At 42.0% G+C, this 20,550-nt stretch overlaps 1 protein-coding gene across 1 annotated transcript in view; it reads right to left on the reverse strand.

Annotated features, from left to right (window-relative positions):
- The window catches only part of TMED10 (transmembrane p24 trafficking protein 10), a 34,789-nt gene extending 15,408 nt beyond the window's left edge, over positions 1–19,381 (reverse strand). Inside the window, exons 1-2 of the mRNA XM_052646574.1 lie at positions 19,109–19,381; positions 1,174–1,285 (exon numbers count right to left, since the gene is read on the reverse strand). Of these exons, the coding sequence (XP_052502534.1) occupies positions 1,174–1,285; positions 19,109–19,333 (337 nt within the window). The 5' untranslated portion in view covers positions 19,334–19,381. The remainder of the gene's footprint in view (positions 1–1,173; positions 1,286–19,108) is intronic.
- Positions 19,382–20,550: the final 1,169 nt, after the last annotated feature.

The raw sequence follows: 20,550 nt of genomic DNA on the forward strand, positions 1-20,550 counted from the left end.
AACTGGATGGACAGTGGTAATACTGATGAATAAAGGGAGCTAGTCTGAAAGAGGTGGTCATGAATACAGTCTCAGATGTCTGAGTTTTGAGGTAAGAACAGTACAACCATCTAGAATACTACTGAGACATGGAACTGGCAGGGAGAAGGGTATCAATCATGAAATCATTATTATAGTCTTTTAATGTTCCATTCTGTTGTTCCATTTACTTTGGGAGAACTCCTTTAGCTTTCAGACTAAACTGACCCATTTGAGGTCAAGGGGTCAGTTTTTGGTTAACTGTTAAAACCTGCTAGTTCTTTTGCTATTCCTGGGAATCCACTGGTGCTGTTGGTGAAGGTGCTTGCTTTTCTTCTAGGATCATTATGTTCTGAACACTGTATAAATGTAAAATTGCCAGAAGTCCTTTTGCTACCCGACGGAGAAAGCCTGAGAATAAAGTCAAATGGAGGCAAAAAGCACTAAAAATGAGGTAAAATGCCCATGATGCTGTTTTAAAATGCCCAAGATACTGTCGTGCCTGAAGCCAGCACCACACTGTCGACTCCCCTGTTCACAGTCACACAGTCTTTCTTTAAGCCAGTTTGAGATTCGTTCCTTTTGTCCTGCAGCCCCAAAGGGCCCCAAGTAATACAACAGGTATAAATGCATACAGTTTTTAGAGTCTGGTGTCCTTGAAGCTGAAGAACAGGGAGTGAAGAAGCATCTGCTTTTTCACCAACCACCATGAGCAGAAGCCATCAGATAATCAATCAGCCTAAAAGTAGGGCTCTTGGCCTTGATATGCACAGAACAAGCCACAGCAAGACACCAGGACTGGGAAACAGCAAGTGCCCTGGAGATCAAAAGTGTTTCTGACGAGATGTGATTTGTCAGACAGACCCTACTTCTAACCTCTAAGAAAACATGTCACTAGCATATAAATGCACTATTTTCTAGCATCTATACAAAATTTAACTCTGTTATTCAAGCCAAGTACAGCATTCAAGAAATGCCTACTCCTGTACATGCAGAACTCTACCCACTCGCCGACTTTGACTTATATGTGTATGCACCCCAGCAAATGTTTTCATTTCCTCTTCCTGCCAGGAGAGGCCAGGAGAGAAAAAGTTCATGCTCTAACTTACTTGGAAGATGCTGCTTAATTCAGGGAAAACACTCTGATTTACTTACCCTTGCTCTCAAAACACACTTCAAACATGTCATAATCTTCAGTGGTAAAGGCAAACTTCCCCTTGGTTGCATCCTCCTTGGAGTACAGAATATGGCCAGCAGAATCTGTGATCTAAAAGTAAAAAGTAAGAACAGGTAGCAAATAGTACTTGGGAAGAGAACTTACAGAAAGTGGAGAAATGGAAGAAAACACTGTCTATAAGACAGTCTATTATGATGATATGGTCCAAACACTCCCAAACACAAGAATTAGATTAGAAGGTGAAACCCAAATACAGTAAATTTCGAGTATTCTAACAGTTGATACAGTTGGTATAAATGACTTTATTAGCAAAAACTCACTTTATAGATTGCAGGCCAGTATCATTTCCTAGAGAGAGACATGTCACAAAAATACAAGTGAACAATTACCAAAAGAATATACTACAAAAGGAGAAAGATGTACGAGGACACATTTCTTGTATAACACAAATCTTGATGTGGTGCCAGTAGAGAGTGGAAATGGGGCCCCTGATACAAGGAGAGACAGAAAAGAAGGCTTGCTGGAGGACAAGTCTGGGAGAGCTACTCCTGCAAATTTCATGTTAATTATGCCAAGGACTACAGGAGGTTTGGGAAGATGGGCGTGGGGATAAGAAGTTACTCCTAAAAAAAGACATCTTTGCTTTCCACAAATAACAATCCCTGTCTTCTAAGTTGTTGGCTCTTCTAAGTTTTCCAAACTTAAACTGCCCCACTCCTAGATAAAGGCCTGTAACAGAAGCAGCTGCATATATTGCTAAGTGAATGGTCGCAAATAAAGCAAGGGTTTGACACAATATTATGACAGACTTGGTCTCAGGCTTCTTTTCTAGAGCACATGACTGTCTGGGCAGAAGGCATATTTCATTACCTAAGACAGGAAGCTACTTGCGATGTGGAACACAAAAGGAGTGGATTCCTTATAATAAACTGGATGTTCTAATACTATCTAAATCAAGATTCAATTATTAGGTGAGATTTTAAATACTAAAATTGAGTAGCATACATATAAACATATTTAATTAAATCATTTTAATAATATTAGTTATTTTTGAGTAGTGAGATTTCTCTACGCTTTTTTTAAAAAAATGAGAGTAATGTGATTCAACTTGCAATTTAGAAAGATAAATCTGCTAACACTGTGAAGAGACTCAAGAGGGAAGAATACCAAAGAAGATGGGTTAGGACAGTAACCCAGTCATTCAGGTTAGAAATGATAAAGGCTGTGGGTACAGAGAGACAGGGGCCAGATTTGAGAAATTTTAAAAACAGAGAGCCCACAGAACAAGACCAAAAACATATGCCCACAAGGATTAAGCAAGCAGCATAAACTGAATTTAATGGGTCAGAATAAGCCCATAAGGTAGCAAACAGCAAGCTCGTAAAGGATTCCCTCTTAAACAATAAAAGAACATTTTTAAAATTTACTGTGAAGTTCTTAATTAAACAAAGGTAATATCAAGCCATAAAATCTGTCCATATGACATCAAGGAATAGGAAGTTAATAAAGGTCTGTTTCTAGACAACACCTTCTGAAGAAAAAAGGCATGGCAAAGTTCACAACTTGTAAAGTAGGAAAATGTTAATTGTACATGCACAGTAGCTGATGTCAAGAATATGTGAATACTCACATCATCAAATAAGTGAGAATATAGGTCCGCTGGGAACACAGACTCATTTAAAACTGAATTTTCTTGGACCATTCTAGGTAGTGGTCGAGAAAACAGGTTCTGGGCAGGTCCTGCTCCAGAAGCCTGACCCTCTTCCTTTGCCACACATTCAAGATAATACCCTGCCTGCTTCAAAAGGATCAAGTAACTTAGGCCCAACCACCAGGCAAATAAAGCAATTAAGAATTTAAGGAACAGCGTTCACCTGGAAGAAAAAACAAATAGGTACTATCAAACAGAATGAAGGCACTAACAATTAGAACTAAGCAAATGGCATCTGCACAATAAATCTGGCTCTCAGTTTTCCGGAAGCCAAGATTAAGAAAGAAATAAGTTGGGTTACACATCATTTGTTTACCGATGAAAGCTCACAAATTTATCTTCAGAGATTAATTTTCCTGGAACTAAACAAGAAGAACAATTTATCAGGAAGGTCCTTGTGAAAGGACTGTGACCAATATTAGACTCTCCACTTTCAAACATGGCCTGGCTAAAGATACAAATATTAACACAACTGAGACGGATCCTTTTAGTGACATGCCATAACATCCACCTGATGTAATGCAGAGGCAGGACCTGAAGGAACTGGGTGAAAGCTCCTGAGCCATGGCCTCCACGCTTTAGCACCTAGGTCCTCTGGCTGCCGTGTGTGCGTGAGTGCATGCGTGCGTGTGTGCGTGTTTAAATGTCAGGAAAAGATATCTTAAAATACTACTACCCATCTAGATCTTGGGCTCTAATTACCATTCTTCAATAAAAGGCCCCCTTGGAGAAACAGCTGAATCCAGGACTGGGGCAAGAAGCACACAAGATGAGCCTGGGGCATCTTGTAGTGCCAGAAAGTAGAGAAGCGCTCAAAAACAAAGCAAGACAAAAAACGACAACGGGGTATGTCAAAGGGACACATGGACCAAACGAAAGGACACGCAAAAGCCAAAGCTGAGACAATCTGAGCAAAAGAATAAAGTAGCGCTGGGCTGTAATGCAGAGTATAAAATAAACAGCCATGAAGCCACACTGATATAAATGATCAAACAAGCAGGGGAAAAGAGAAAAATCTCCCGTGAAGAACACTCTCAAATAATTTATGCAGAGACAACATCCTCAAGGAGGTCGTGCATAACTCCCCACTCAAGTGTGGGCCGTACACAGTGACTTCCTTCCAAAGAGTGCAGTACAGAAGGGGAGTAACTTGAGAAGCCTACAGACACGACCTCTGCCATACGATCAAGGTCAATACAACAGTGATAATTCATGTTGACAGTATGCTTCCGTATGTTCCATATGATATGATGAAAATGACACTTTACTTTTGTGTTCTTCCTTCCCCAAACCCATAATTCCAGGTTTCATCACAGGGAAAACATCAGATGAACTCTAACAGAGGGGTCTCTTGTAACATACTTGACTAGTATGCCTCAAAACTCAAATGGCTTTAGAAACAAGGAGAATCTGAGAACTGTCATAATCTAGAGGAGCCCAAAGAAATATAACTGAACGTTACAGCTCAAGGATGGGACCCTGGACAGGAAAACAAAACATCAGGTTAAAAACTAAGGAAATCTGAATCAAGTACAGACTTCCGTTAATAATGACATATCAATACTTGTTCATTCCTGTGACAAATGTACCATACAACAGGGGGAACTGGGTGTGGGGTACCTGGGAACTCCATTATCTTCACTGTTTTTCTGGAAATCTAAAACTGTTCTAAGATAAAAAGTTTATTTAAAAAATACTATTCAGAAGGATGAAGTTAAACACATACATACACATATACCTCCAGAGTCTTAAGAAATTTATAATCAAAGTCAAGCAAGCAAACAAACATTTTCATTTACTTATGTTGTGTCTTAGTTGCTCAGTCGTGTCTGACTCTTTGCAACCCCACAAACGGTACCCGCCAGGCTTCTTTGCCCATGGAACTCTTCAGGCAAGAATACTGGAGTGGGTTGCCATTCCCTTCTTCAGGTATCTTCCCGACCCAGAGATCGAACCCGGGTCTCCTGCCTTGCAGGCAGATTTGCCAATGTCTGAGCCACCAGGATGTATTTAAACACAAACAGGTAATTCAGACAGGTCTATACCTACTCTTGTAAAGTGACATATTGTCTGTGGGGAAGGTGGCAAGGCTGTGACTTTCTACTGACACAGTTCACACACTGCTTTCATTTGCTGAATTGGCTCCACACTCTAGCAGTCCAGCTCCATACACCACTCAGCACATAGCAGCAGAGGTCAACCAACTTGAAGCTTGAATGTAATTGGTGAAATTTTGAAAATGTAATTTCCTTCATACAGGCTCCTACCCTGCACTGTCTTCCTTAGGTTTATGATCAGTCTGTGGTATAATACTGAGTATACAAAATGTGCATGTCATTTTAAGGATAAACATCAATCTTGTAGCTTCTGAACAACTAAGGAATTCAGAAACAACCAAGTCCCTATACATTGAACAAAATGAACTAAATGTATAGAACCAAATGAACCCTATTCAGTTCAGTCACTCAGTCGTGTCCGACTCTTTGCAACCCCATGAATCGCAGCACGCCAGGCCTCCCTGTCCATCACCAACTCCCGGAGTTCACTCAGACTCACGTTCATCGAGTCCGTGATCCAGCCATCTCATCCTCTGTCGTCCCCTTCTCCTCCTGTCCCCAATCCCTCCCAGCATCAGAGTCTTTTCCAATGAGTCAATTCTTCACATGAGGTGGCCAAAGTACTGGAGTTTCAGCTTCAGCATCATTCCCTCCAAAGAAATCCCAGGGCTGATCTCCTTGCAGTCCAAGGGACTCTCAAGATCTTGTCTTCTCCAACACCACAGTTCAAAAGCATCAATTCTTCAGCGCTTAGCTTTCTTCACAGTCCAACTCTCACATCCATACATGACCACTGGAAAAACCATAGCCTTGACTAGACGGACCTTTGTTGGCAAAGTAATGTCTGTGCTCTTCAATATGCTGTCTAGGTTGGTCATAACTTCTCTTCCAAGGAGTAAGCGTCTTTTAATGAACCCTATAGAATGAACCAAATGAACCCTATACAATGTATAGAGAAGCTCTATACATTGCATAAAAATGAACCGAAACAGAAACACCTACCCTTCTCTCCCTCTGAGAGACAGTAGAGCACAGTAGTTAGACTGAAGGTTCCAGAGTCAAACTTCAAGTCGGTGTTCAAGTCACAGTTGTGCCACTTACTAGCTGTAAAGCCTTGGGTATGTTCCTTGACCTCTCTGTGCCTCATATGTAAAATAAGAACAAGAGTAAGTGCTTCATGAGGTTATTGTGAGAATTAAACACTTAGGTAACTAACCATGCTTCCAACCTAAAAGTGCTAATGGATGGCAAACTAGATCAAGTAGTCTACATTGACTAAACCCAGGGATGACTAGGGCCGACATGGCTGTTACATGAAAAAGGAAAAGACAGGTAAACTCAAAGGAAGCTGCAGAAAGATTTAGAAACTGAAGGGACACAGAGTACCTGACAAAGCAGGTACTTGGTTTGTTAATGCAGCACTTTAACAAAACATGTTAAAGGGATTCAAGGGATTACATCTGATAGAGTGCCAGAAGAACTATGAACAGAGGTTCGCGACACTGTACAGGAGGCAGTGATCAAGACCATCCCCAAGAAAAAAGAAATGCAAAAAGGCAAAATGCTTGTCTGAGGAGGCCTTACAAATAGCTGAGAAAAGACGAGAAGCTAAAGGCAAAGGAGAAAAGGAAAGATACACCCATCTGAATGCAGAGTTCCAAAGAATAGCAAGGAGAGATGAGAAAGCCTTCCTCAGTGATCAATGCAAAGAAATGGAGGAAAACAGAAGAATGGGAAAGACTAGAGATCTCTTCAAGAAAATTAGAGATACCAAGGGAACATTTCATGCAAAGATGGGCTCAATAAAGGACAGAAATGGTACAGATCTAACAGAAGCAGAAGATACCAAGAAGAGGTGGCAAGAATACAGAGAAGAACTATACAAAAAGGATCTTCATGACCCAGATAACCACGATGCTGTGCTCACTCACCTATAGCCAGACATCCTGGAATGCAAAGTCAAGTGGGCCTTAGCATCACTACGAACAAAGTTAGTGGAGGTGAAGGAATTCCAGTTGAGCTATTTCAAATCCTAAAAGATGATGCTATGAAAGTGCTGCACTCAATATGTCAGCAAATTTGGAAAACTCAGCAGTGGCTACAGGACTGGAAAAGGTCAGTTTTCATTCCAATCCCAAAGAAAGGCAATGCCACAGAATGTTCAAACTACTCCACAATTGCACTCATCTCAAATGCTAGCAAAGTAATGCTCAAAATTCTCCAAGCCAGGCTTCAACAGTACATGAACCATGAATTTCCAGATGATCAAAAGTTGGATTTATAAAAGGCACAGGAACAAGAGATCAAACTGCCAACATCCGCTAGATCACAGAAAAAGCAAGAAAGTTCCAGAAAAACATCTACTTCTGCTTTACTGACTACACCGAGGCCTCTGTGTGGATCACAACAAACTGTGGAAAGTTTTTCAAGAGATGGGAATACCAGACCACCTTACCTGCCTCCTGAGAAATCGGTATGCAGGTCAAGAAGCAACTGTTAGAACCAGACATGGAACAAGGGACTGGTTCCAAATTGGGAAAGGAGTACGTCAAAGCTGCCTATTGTCACCCTGCTTATTTAACTTACATGCAGAGTACATCATGCAAAATGCCAGGCTGGATGAAGCACAAGCTGGAATCAAGATTGCCGGGAGAAATATCAGTAACCTCAGATATGCAGATGACACCACCCTTATGGCAGAAAGTGAAGAACTAAAGAGCCTCTTGATGAAAGTGAAAGAGGAGAGTGAAAAAGTTGGCTTAAAACTCAACAGTCAAAAAACTAAGATCATGGCATCTGGTCCCATCACTTCATGGCAAATAGATGGAGAAACAATGGAAACAATGACAGACTTTATTTTCCTGGGTTCCAAAATCAATGCAGGTGGTGACTGCAGCCATAAAATGAAAAGACACTTGCTCCTTGGAAGAAAAGCTATGACCAACCTAGACAGCATGTTAAAAAGCAGAGATGTCAGTTTGCTGACAAAGGTTCTTCTAGTCAAAGCTATGGTTTTTCCAGTAGTCATGTATGGATGTGAGAGCCGGACTATAAAGAAAGCTGAGAGCCAAAGAATTGATGTTTTTGAACTGTGGTATTGGAGAAGACTCTTGAGAATCCCGTGGACTGCAAGGAAATCAAACCAGTCCATCCTAAAGATGATCAGCTTGAATTTTCATTGGAAGGACTGATGCTGAAGCCAAAACTCCAATACTTTGGCCAGCTGATGACTCATTGGAAAAAACCCAGATGCTGGCAAAGACTGAGGGCAGGAGGAGAAGGGGACAACAGAGGATGAGATGGTTGGATGGTATCACCAACTCAATGGACATGAGTTTGAGCAAACTCCGGGAGTTGGTGATGGACAGGGAAGCCTGGTGTGATAAAGTCCATGGGGTGGCAAAAAGTCAGACACAACTGAGCAAATGAACTGAACAAAGCAGGTATTCAATGAATCATTTTAGCTGCTACCAGCCCCAGTAAGAAGTATCAGACGACTTCAGCAATTCCTGCATGTGTTTTACTGATAAGTAATAAACACGAAGGACTCAACAACATTAAGTTTGGGGGAGAAGAGAGGACTGTGGATGCATATATAATGACCAGAGGTTGCAAGTCTATACGTTTCATTTTGTAAGAGTTCACGCTGCATCTAAAGCTGTAGGGTCTATTACTCTAATGGGAGAGAACACCAAATCACCGAAGATGCTGCAGTTTTACACTAGAAAAGTAGTATCAGAAACACTTCCAAGAGGCTATATACAAACAATATGGATGACTCTGATAGCCTAGCAGCTGTATTTAATGGTCATAAAACAAATTTACTCTGATCTTTCAAACAAGATTAAGTATGAAGTCTACCAACAGCATCCCTGAAATCAAACGACATCTAGATTTTACCCAGAACAGTCAAACTTAGAAGGCCATAAGCAGCATCTGCTGCTGCTGCTAAGTTGCTTCAGTCGTGTCCGACTCTGTGCGACCCCACAGACGGCAGGAACAATGCTAAATCCTTTCATATTTCCAACACAATTCAGCAATGGCATAGCATAGCACAGAAGGGACGTTTAAAGAGGCTTCTGAAGTACTGAAAACTAGACATGGAAAATTTCCAGGCAGTGGTATGATAATGGATAGATGCTCTCTTCCTGATTCCATCAGCATTTACTGTATTAACTCAACACAGGCAATACGTCATGGGGGGGTGGGGGTGGGAGTGAGGGGGAGTGCAGGGTAGGCAGGGGAGAAAGAGAGGGAGGAAGAGAAGGGGAATGAGAAGGAAAGACCAGTTGCTGCCCTAACAATACTGCTGCGGGGGTGAAGCCAGATCAAATGTTTTTTTTCATACTGTTCCAAAGTTATTTACGGTAAAAACCTCCAGTGTGACACTTTCAGGCACAAATAAAGCCTTGTTCTTTCTTAACAACTAGTCCCTTGATTTCCCACAAGTTGTGTCGAACAATGAGGTTGGGAGCACAGGATAAAGCAGATGACATCAACCTCCCTCAAGTCGGGGGCTTGTTTGGGAGCCCAAATTCTAGTCTGTGGCCAGCTGGCTGATTTGACAGAAGGCTCCACTGTCCAGGCTGCGAGGCTGCATATGCATATGGGGGCCACAGCTCAGTATCAACCACCAGCCACCAACTCACACAAGAAACAGTAAAGAAGCCACTGCAGCCCACTAGATTACCTTTAGAAGTCAGCTCCCCTTTCCTAGAAGCATGAGAAGTCATCATAAGGATATGATACAGCAATTTCAAATTCTAAGCAGCCCCCTTCTCTAGATCACTTGAAAAGAGAGAAGAAGGCTGTGGACAAATGTCGAACGAGAGAGGTTTAAATGAAGTAACGTTATTTAACTTTTATGGAGATGGAAACACACAATCAGGTTTTAATTTAAATCTAGAAATTAGTATATAATACAAAAAATAAACTAGATTTTAATATCATTACATTTTCATGTACCAATGAGCCTTCTGTACTAAACCATCTATTTACTGATCTGTTTCTAATCCACTGGATAACAATCACATCAAATGTAAATTTGAGAAAGATGTAATGTTCTAACTTATGAGAAAAAGATCAGCCCTCAGCATAGACAACAGTAATCATGAGCTTAAGCGTAACTACTCCAAATAAAATCAATTAAATGTGTAGTGCACGAGTGCGCACACATGTGCGTGCACACAGACACACACACACAATCTTTTCATACAGCTTTCAGTGTGAAAAAAATTACAGGCCAATGGTTTCCCAATGGCCAAGGTTCTTCTTGATCATTTTTAGGCTTACACTGTGATAGGCCTATGACTTAAGGCTGAATTTTCCAAATGATCTTGTTTGGCTTTCTCATCTGTAAGCTAGCTGGGAAACACTGGGACCATATCTGAGTGTAATAGCCAAATAAAAAATAATCTCATTTGGCAAAATGAATTATTAATAGCAACAGCACTCTTGAAGAATGACAATGAGAAAAAAGTTAGACCAATTGGATTATTTGGAAGAAGCTAAAAATGTATAAGTGACCTAAATTATTACCATTAGGCTTTTCTTTCTCTTCTGGTGATGTTTATGACATCTCCTCACAACTGCTTTCTCTTTTTTCTGTAATGTATTTCCAAAGTATAAATCACCCTTAGGCAATAACTCATCTCATCCCCTAAAATTAATTCATCCTCCGATTTTCACTATTAACACGGATTCCAAAGAACAACTGATACCGGAATCTGGATCATTTAGTCTTTATGAAAATGTGGTTTGTAACTCACGGATTCTGAGTCCCTACAACAGGCTTTTATTATGGACCTGAAGTAATGAGGAAACTTCTATATTCACTATGCATGATGAGTTGGTACTTCTTGCTTCAATTCTGTGCAACAATCTTGAAATCTGAAATTATTTAGCCTCATTTTATGAAATGAGTAGGGAAGGGATAACCTCAATTGGAAATCTCAACAAAAAACACATCCCAGTATGGGCCTGAAGGAGAAATCTTTGCAACATAGTCCCACCCATCATTTCAATCCACTTCTCTCTCTGTTCAGAAAGGCCTTGGCTGGGGCTTCCCTGGTAGCTCAGTGGTAAAGACTCTGTCTGCCAACTGAGGAGACAGGTTTGATGCCTGATCTGGGAAGATTCCCGCATGCTACCAAGCAACTTAAGCCTGTGGGCCACAACTACTGAGCCTGTGCTCTAGAGCCTGGGAGCCACAACTACTGAAGCCTGTGTGTCCTGGAGTGGGTGAAGCCACTGCAAACCAGAAGCCTGCTCACCGTGACCAGAGAGTAGCCCCCACTCCCAGGACTGGAGAAAAGCCAATGCACAGCAATGAAGACCCAGAACAATCGAAAACCAATTAATTAAAGTATTTTATAAAAAAAGAAAGACCTTGGCTGGCCACTCAAATACATTTTACCCTATTAACCACTCCTTACCACCTATTGCTTGATTTTTCATTATAATCCTTATTACTACCTGAGATTTGTCTGTATCTTTTTAAACTTATATTTTGTCTTTGTTCTCACTAGAGGTCAAGGACCTTGTCTGCTATTCATGCCTATAACCCCAGCTATGTCTGGCATTTGTACTAAGTATTAAATAAATATTTACTGAATGAATGGGAAAATCACAAAACCTCGGAATTACTCTCATTAAATGCTCTTTATCTGTCACTGCAATGACACAGGGAAAGGAAGTCAGATAAGCAATTCAATTTTCATTTACTAGAGAGAAAAGCAAAGTACTAATATCTATGGCCCACTGCAATAAGCCCTGCACAATAAAGAGCTCATCTCCATTAGCCCTTCTAATAATTCTACGAACACTATCATCCCCATCTTACATATAAGAGACTCAAAGAGAAAGGTTAAGTAATTCCCCTAAGACCATACCCCCTTTAAATGGTGGAGCTGATGGGATCTGAATCCAAATCTGTTTGACTCCAGACCCACGCTCAATAAGACTAAAATATTTAACTCAGTTGTACAATAATGCCTACACAGTAGACATGACATTACTTTCCATTACTGGGGAAGCACACAGGAGAAGTGTACAGGCAAAGACTGGTCCCCATTAAGAGAACATTGTGCTCAAAGAACTGCAAGGTATTCAGAATGGCTACAGTGAGGAGTAGGAGGAGACAAGTGAAGAGGAAAAGATTAGATTTGAGATTAGGACAGTGCTAATTCATTTATTCATTCATTGCTTAGGCTGAAGTCCTACTATGTACCATCCACTGTATTCAGTTCAGTTCAGTTGCTCAGTCGTGTCCGACTCTCTGCGACCCCATGAATTGCAGCATGCCAAGCCTCCCTGTCCATCACCAACTCCCGGAGTTCACTCAGACTCACGTCCATCGAGTCAGTGATGCCATCCAGCCATCTCATCCTCTGTTGTCAACTTCTCCTCCTGCCCCCAATCCCTCCCAGCATCAGAGTCTTTTCCAATGAGTCAACTCTTCGCATGAGGTGGCCAAAGTATTGGAGTTGCAGTTTCAGCATCAGTCCTTCCAATGAACACCCAGGACTGATCTCCTTTAGCATGGACTGGCTGTATCTCCTTGCAGTCCAAGGGACTCTCAAGAGTCTTCTCCAACACCACAGTTCAAAAGCATCAATTCTTCAGTGCTCAGCTTTCTTCACAGTCCAACTCTCACATCCGTACATGACCACTGGAAAAACCATAGCCTTGACTAGATGGACCTTTGTTGGCAAAGTAATGTCTCTGCTTTTTAATATGCTGTCTAGGTTGGTCATAACTTTCCTTCCAAGGAGTAAGCTTCTTTCAATTTCATGACTGCAATCACCATCTGCAGTGATTTGGGAGCCCCCCCAAAATAAAGTCTGACACTGTTTCCCCATCTATTTGCCATGAAGTGATGGGACCAGGTGCCATGTTCTTAGTTTTCTGAATGTTGAGCTTTAAGCCAACTTTTTCACTCTCCTCTTTCACTTTCATCAAGAGGCTTTTTAGTTCCTCTTCACTTTCTGCCATGTGTTATCTGCATATCTAAGGTTATTGATGTTTCTCCTGGCAATCTTGGTTCCAGCTTGTGCTTCTTCCAGTCCAGCGTTTCTCATGATGTACTCTGCATATAAGTTAAATAAGCAGGGTGACAATATATAGCCTTGACGTACTCCTTTTCCTATTTGGAACCAGTCTGTTGTTCCATGTCCAGTTCTAACTATTGCTTCTTGACCTGCATATAGGTTTCTCAAGAGGCAGGTCAGGTGCTCTGGTATTCCCGTCTCTTTCAGAATTTTCCACAATGTATTGTGATCCACACAGTCAAAGGCTTTGGCATAGTCAATCAAGCAGAAATAGATGTTTTTCTGGAACTCTCTTGCTTTTTCCATGATCCAGCGGATGTTGGCAATTTGATCTCTGGTTCCTCTGCCTTTTCTAAAACCAGCTTGAACATCTGGAAGTTCATGGTTCACGTACTGCTGAAGCCTGGCTTGGAGAATTTTGAGCATGACTTTACTAGTGTGTGAGATGAGTGCAATTGTGCGGTAGTTTGAGCATTCTTTGGCATTGCCTTTCTTTGGGACTGGAATGAAAACTGACCTTTTCCAGTCCTGTGGCCACTGCTGAGTATTCCAAATTTGTTGGCATACTGAGTGCAGCGCTTTCACAGCATCATCTTTCAGGATTTGAAATAGCTCAACTGGAATTCCATCACCTCCACTAGCTTTGTTCATAGTGATGCTTTCTATGGCCCACTTGACTTCACATTCCAGGATGTCTGTATTAGACACAGGCATTTCAATGATGATTCAGACACAGGCTCTGCTCAAGCTTAAAGTCTACCTGAGGAGACGGGTAAACAATGAACTACAAAGCAGAGTGATATATGGTAACACTCATGTATTCATTGGACATTAAGGTGTTCCTTGACAGGAGGATGATGAATGAGAGAGGTTTATCAAGACACTACATTCACAAAGATCCTTCTAAGGGAGACTGCCTCAATCAGGGCAATAGCTAAATGCCAAGCCTAGGTGACCAACTTTTGCAGAAAGTATTCATTTCTCCAAACCGTGGCTGCTTAAATCAGGGGTGGATATATGACCAAAAGGAAGATAATTAACAGGCTGTTTGGAGACCTAGAATATGGCCTAGGATATAAAAAGAAGCTGAACCACTCAGATCCTTGCACACTGGAGTTGCACCTCAGAAGGTAAAATGATGCATAGAGAGAATTCTTGAGGCAGAGTCTGGGCAGTGAGTGGTCAAACTTTAAGAGAAAGCAGACCTAAGTGGACAGAGGCTATGAAAAAGGTTGCAAATTGTGCTAAGGAGTGTGATCAAGCTCACAGATAGGTTCTGCAGCCTGCACAATATGTTAAACTTTTAAAAATGATACCTGACTTATGGTCTGTAAAATTCCATGCCTCACAAAAATGAACCACAACTTCTTGGAGGAACAGCTGCATCCAGGTCAGGGGTTCAACATACAAAAGATGAGCCAAGGGTACCACCTAGCTATTCCACAAAAGAGGGAAGCCATCAAAGTCCAACAGGACTGGGTCAAAAGGATATAGGAGCCAAAGGGACAAGTACACATAAAGAATGACTGCAACTGACTAAAACAATCACTCCAAAAATGGAAGTAAACAACAATAAAAAATGATCTGAGTATAATACTTGAAACAACCACCTTCTTCAGACTACAGTGGAAAGGACAAGGGCAACAACTACTTGCTGTGAAAACCAACAATAAAAAGGAATGAACTCTGCACTGAGCCCAAGTTTCCTTCCTGAATTATAAATTTTAGAGTAACCAAATGGCTTTAAGTGACGAATTTCTTAGGAGTAATTCCAGCTAGTAAGTATGAAATGAACAATTAGAAAATCTTCATTTCACAATCTTAATGAAACAATATATCCACATAAATCATCAATAGCTTCACAAGTTAATCAGCTTTACATTAGAGGCTCCAGGCTGTTACCAACTTTGTAGGCAGGATAATGTTCCCAACCCCCAAGAGATATCCATATCCTTATTTCCAGAACTTGTGAATATGTGATTCCATGTGGCAAAAAGGGATTTGCAGATGTGGATTAAATTAAGGGTCCTTATAAGGGAAAGAAGGAAGTAGGAGAGTCAGAGGAGATGAGATGATAGAAGCTGAGAAGAGAGAGGTTTGGGTAGGAGAAAGGAAGAGAAAGTTTTGGAGATACTATGCTTCTGGCTTTGAAGATGGAGGAAGGGGTCACCAGTCAAAGAGTGCAGGTGGCGGATTCATGTCAATGTATGGCAAAACCAATACAGTACTGTAAAGTAAAATAAAGTAAAAATTAAATTAAAAAAAAGAGTGCAGGTGGCCTCTAGAAGTTGGAAATGGCAAGTAAATGGATTCTCCCCTAGAGCCTGCAGAAGGAACACAGTCCTGCTGACACCTTGATTTTAGGATTTCTGACCTCTAGAACTGGAAGATAAATGTGAGCTGTAAGCCACCAGTGAAAGTCGCTCAGCTGTGTCTGATTCTTTGTGACCCCATGGACTATATAGTCCATGGAATTCTCCAGGCCAGAATACTGGAAGTGGGTAGCCTTTCCCTTCTGGGGATCTTCCCAACCCAGGGATCAAACCCAGGTCTCCCACATTGCAGGCGGATTCTTTATCAACTGAGCCACAAGGAAAGCCCAAGAATACTGGAGTGGGTAGCCTATCCCTTTCTCCAGTGGATCTTCCTGACCCAGGAATAGAACCGGGGTCTCCTGCATTGTAGGTGGATTCTTTACCAGCTGAACTACCAGTGAGCCACTAAGTTCATGATAATTTGTTATAGCAGCAATTGGATTTTAATACACACGACTGAATCCACTGATCTACCTTAGCAGCACCAAGGGGCACAAAAGTACTGTGTGCAGTGCCGTGATGTCACATTAAGTACACAATACCACTCATGAAGCAACCTCACATAAACCTGAATCTAGTTACCTATTTGTAGTTGATTACTTTTACAAGAACACGGGGGACAGACTCGTCAAATGACACCTCAAGGAAGCAGAGACAAATCTATAATGTAGGACATGATTTAAGGACTACTGACTCCAACAATATAATTTCAAGCATATAAAAAAAAGAGCTGGGGAAGAGAGAGTGAAACTGTTGTAGATTAAAGAGACTTGAGAGATACAACAAATTAATTTTAAATAGCTATTTTTGAGACAAGTGGAGAAATTTGAGTTTGAAGTGGGTAGGTGGCTCAGTGGTGAAGAATCCGCCTGCCAATGCAGGAGATGTGGGTTTGATCCCCGGCTTGGGAAGATTCCCTGGAGGAAGAAATGGCAACCTACTCCAGAATTCTCGCCTGGGAAAGCCCATGGACATAGAAGCCTAGAGGGCTACATTACATGGGGTCACAAGAGTCAGATACAACTTAGTGACTAAACATCAATTATTAGACAGCATTAAGGAATTATTGTTAACTTTGCAAGGCATGAAAATAGCCACATAACACTGTGATTAAGTTCGTATTTTTAAAGAGATTCATCCTGAAGTATGAAAGTCTGAAACACCATATTTAGACTTTAGTTTAAAACGATTCAGCATAAAATGAGAAGGGAGAAGCAGTTAAGATGAAATAAGTGTGACTGATTCCAATAATCTGGGTAACGTATACACACAGTGGACAGACTGTACTCTTCTTTATAAAAAATAAATGCCAAGACCAACTTGAATTAGTTGGTGATATTTTAAAATCAAGAGCTTTCGCTTAAAAATCTGGATTTCTAACTTCATTTAAAAAACCAGATGTGGCAACAGGTCCACATCAAGAGATGAATACTGACTATTCCAAACTGACAGTTTCCACTACTCCCAGTTATCCCCCATTTATCAATCACAGCTGCTGTTTTTCTTATAGCTGGCCCAATTCATTCATTTTTGTTACCTACTTGGCATCCAGGAGAAGGACCTCAGAAGTAGTCTGAGTAAGCTGGCCAGTAGCAAGAGAACAGAGCAGACAGAGGATGAGATGGTTGGATGGCATCACCGACTCAATGGATATGAGTCTGAGAAACTCTAGGGGATGGTGAAGGACGCCAGGGAGGCCTGGTGTGCTGCAGTTCATGGGGTTGCAGAGTCGGGCTCGACTGAGAAATAAACCACCACAAAGCAAGAGAACAGAGCAGACATGGGGAGAGCAAGTGTGTGATGGTAAAATGCTAGCGTTTAGATAGATTCCTGCAGCCGAGGTCCCTTCGGCTGCCTTGGATATAAATGTAATTCCTGTAAGAACGTGCTATATTATATGCTTCCTGTATTAAGTGCTTACTAGAAGCAAGGCAGTATGCTTGACATTCAGAAAAAAATGAACATGAATATAATTACTGCCCTAACGATACTAAGAGTCTAATGAGGAAGACAAGATATAAATACAAGTAGTTACACTGTAAGATGAAAATAAACTGAGTTTAGGGTACTGTTCAGGGTGGCTCATTTATAAAATGCAAAGGGGAGTGATGACAAAGTACATAAAGCTTCAGGAACAGATCATGAAGAGTGCTACAGAGTATGCTGGAAAATTTAAACTTTACCAGGTAAAGAATAGTTAAGGTTTTAAATCATAAGTACAAATCAGAGAGGTAACACTAGAGATGAGAGTAAACTCTCCTTCACTGCTCAAATTCTTTGATTCTATGCACTATACCCTTTGAAGAGCCAGAAGCAGGACCCCCAAAATACTGTATCTAAGCCTATAAAGTTATGCCATCATTCCTTTCTTGGCCAGAGAGAAGTTTGGGGCCTGAAGAGAATAACAAAAGTCTGGGTCATGGTGCAACAGTGGTGAAAACAGTTTATATCTCTCAAAGTTTAAATAATCTCCATCTGTTAACCACTGTGCATACTCAGTCGCTTTAGTCATGCCTAACTCTTTGTTGACTGTAGGCCCCACCAGGCTCCTCTGTCTGTGGGATTCACCATGCAAGAATACTGCAGTGAGTTGCCATGCCCTTCTCCAGGAAATCTTCCTGACCCAGGGATCCAACCCTCATTTCCAGAGTCTCCTGCACTGCAGGTGGATTCTTTACCCTTTGAACCACCAAGGAGGCCATCTGTTACCACTACTGGGTTCCAATACCTTAAAAATAAACTATGGTTTTATTACACCCAAAGCTCTAATATAGTGTAAAAATGTTTCTTCCTGTCTGGGTTCAAGACCCCTCCTTTTAAAAACAAAAACCAGGTGCTTATAGTGAATGAATAAAATTACCTAAAATACAATCAAATATTGACAGATATCAAACACATTAACGCTTCAAAGATCAGGTCTGGTCATCCCAAATAAATATGGGACCAAACTGGCACTTCAGTAATACTTGTCACCATCCAAGAGTATCATTGAAATTTACAGAAAACTTGGCCAAGCCCGGACTCTGGGGAACCAGAAAGGAAAGGACTAGAGACTGAGACCGTTTTGTCACCAAAAATCGACTTTAATCAATCACAGGAATGACAAATACAAGATACGTTGAGAATAAGACTGCAGCAGTTTTCTGTCACCTTACTTAACTCCCAACCTAAGAATCCACTTCAGCTCTGACACCAGCTCTAGTACCTTTCTGAGCCTCAGTATTATCATGTGTAAAATGAGTCTAAACAATACTTACTTCATAGGGTAGTGTATGAACTAAACGCTAATATGTGTACAGCAGCACGGGACCTGAACACAGCTGAAGCTCAAGAAATAACAGCTTTTTATTATTCACAGTAAATTTGAGTGATTCCATTATTTTCCTGCAGGTATCAATGTCTTATGATGCTGATCCCCACAAATAATCAGCCTCCAAAGACTTCTTTGAAGACCCCTAGTTAGCAGTTTAAGGTACCTAAAACCAAAACAGGGACAGGACCACAAGGACCCAAAATCAAGGCCCCGGCCGCTCAGCGGTCACCACATCCGCCAAGGCCCTGGCGGGCCCTCTAAAGGGTTCCCGGCTTCGGTGCGCGGTTCCCAGTCCCGCCCCACGACCGCCAGCGAGCGGGGTGAGGGGGCGGTCTCCACGGCGCGCCCTTCGCGCTCCGCGCGGCCAGGCCGGCCCTCCAGACCTCCGCCCGCCCGATTCCCCGATCCTCGGCCACCTCGCCGGCGCCTGCGGTCTCCCCTCCCCGCCCCGCCCCGCCCCGCGCCGCACCTTGAGATGGGTGCGCAGGCCGCCGGCGCCCCCAGACTGGTCGGTGATCTCGTACGCGCCCGTCACCAGCAGGTCCTTGTGGATCTCCTCGCGGAGGCACTTGCGGGAGTTAACGGGCAGGTGGAAGGAGATGGCGAGGACCGAGCTGGGGCCGAGCAGGAGTAACAGCAGCAACGCGAACGGGCAAGGGCCACGCTGAGCCTGTAGGCCTGAGGAGCCAGACATGGTGCCGGAGACTGTTCGCCGCCCTGGGCCTCGATCGCGCCGGAACCGAGAGGGCCCACGGAACTCACCTCTGACCTTCCCAAAGTCGCCGGCGCCATTTTGGAGACTGGCAAATAGATTGGGGGAGGGAGAATGTATTAGTACACCTTTATAAAGTGAAGAAGGGATATGATACTACGTCATGCCCACAAATTAAAGTGGTTAAATGAGATTTTTCTAGGAGTTTCCAGGAAAAGTTTCATTTTTATTAAGCTTAGTGCCTGCTCAGTCGGCCATAGCAAGTACGGGCAGCTCAGGAAGTAATTTTCTTTTAACTTCCGGAAGTAGAGCCCGCGAGGTTTAAGGTCGGTGATACCATAGCAACCAAGCCCCAATAGGAAACAGCCACACTGCCCATCGCTGGGCCCACCCACCGACCACCCCGCAGCGGCTGTGGGGCGGTCCTAGCACCCTGGTGACACTTGGGACGTAGAGCACCTAAGAGGAAGACTTCGAGAAGCTGAGGAAAGATTCTAATTTGGCTATTAGGCGAGTGGGAGCCAGAACTTCAGAGAAGTTGTAGAGGTCACCTGGTGAATGTGAGCTGAAGGTGTCCAGTTCGTGCGCCTGAGTGGGGGTTATTTGGGCTGTAGTAACTAATTTCTGAATGTGAATCTTATTTAGCAAATATTGAGCACCTACTCTGTCAGGTAGTAGTCTAAACTAAATTAGTATAGAGCTAAACTAATTTAGTATAACTAAATTTGGATTAATATTTAAATTGAATGAACACTGTAGATGGACCTCATGTGGTTTACCAGATAAGAGTTGTACGTGGAGGGCAAGTATTGGTGTATTTTAAACGTTTAAAATACCGTCTTACTAGTCATAGCAAGAAAATTTACATAGTAATCATTCATGCTTTCCTGTAATAAATATTTGTTGACTCCCTACTGTGTGCCAGACTATACCATTCGTACATACTGACGTGTTTATTGATTTAACCATTATGGGGATTCAAGGCTGAAAAAAATAGGAAGATGAAAAAAAGAGTAGTTTGAAATGATCTTACTTTGATTCATGTTTATTGAGCATCTACAGAAATACCCAGAGGGTGGACTGTCTGCACTTAGCAAATTAAATAACTGTTCCGTATTTATAACTTCTTTCAGTCTACCTAGCTTTTCTGGAACTGAAGTCTCACAAAACAAGAACAAACATAAAGGAGCTGTAAAGCG

This window comes from Budorcas taxicolor, chromosome 10 (assembly GCF_023091745.1).
Source record: "Budorcas taxicolor isolate Tak-1 chromosome 10, Takin1.1, whole genome shotgun sequence".
NCBI lineage: Eukaryota > Metazoa > Chordata > Mammalia > Artiodactyla > Bovidae > Budorcas > Budorcas taxicolor.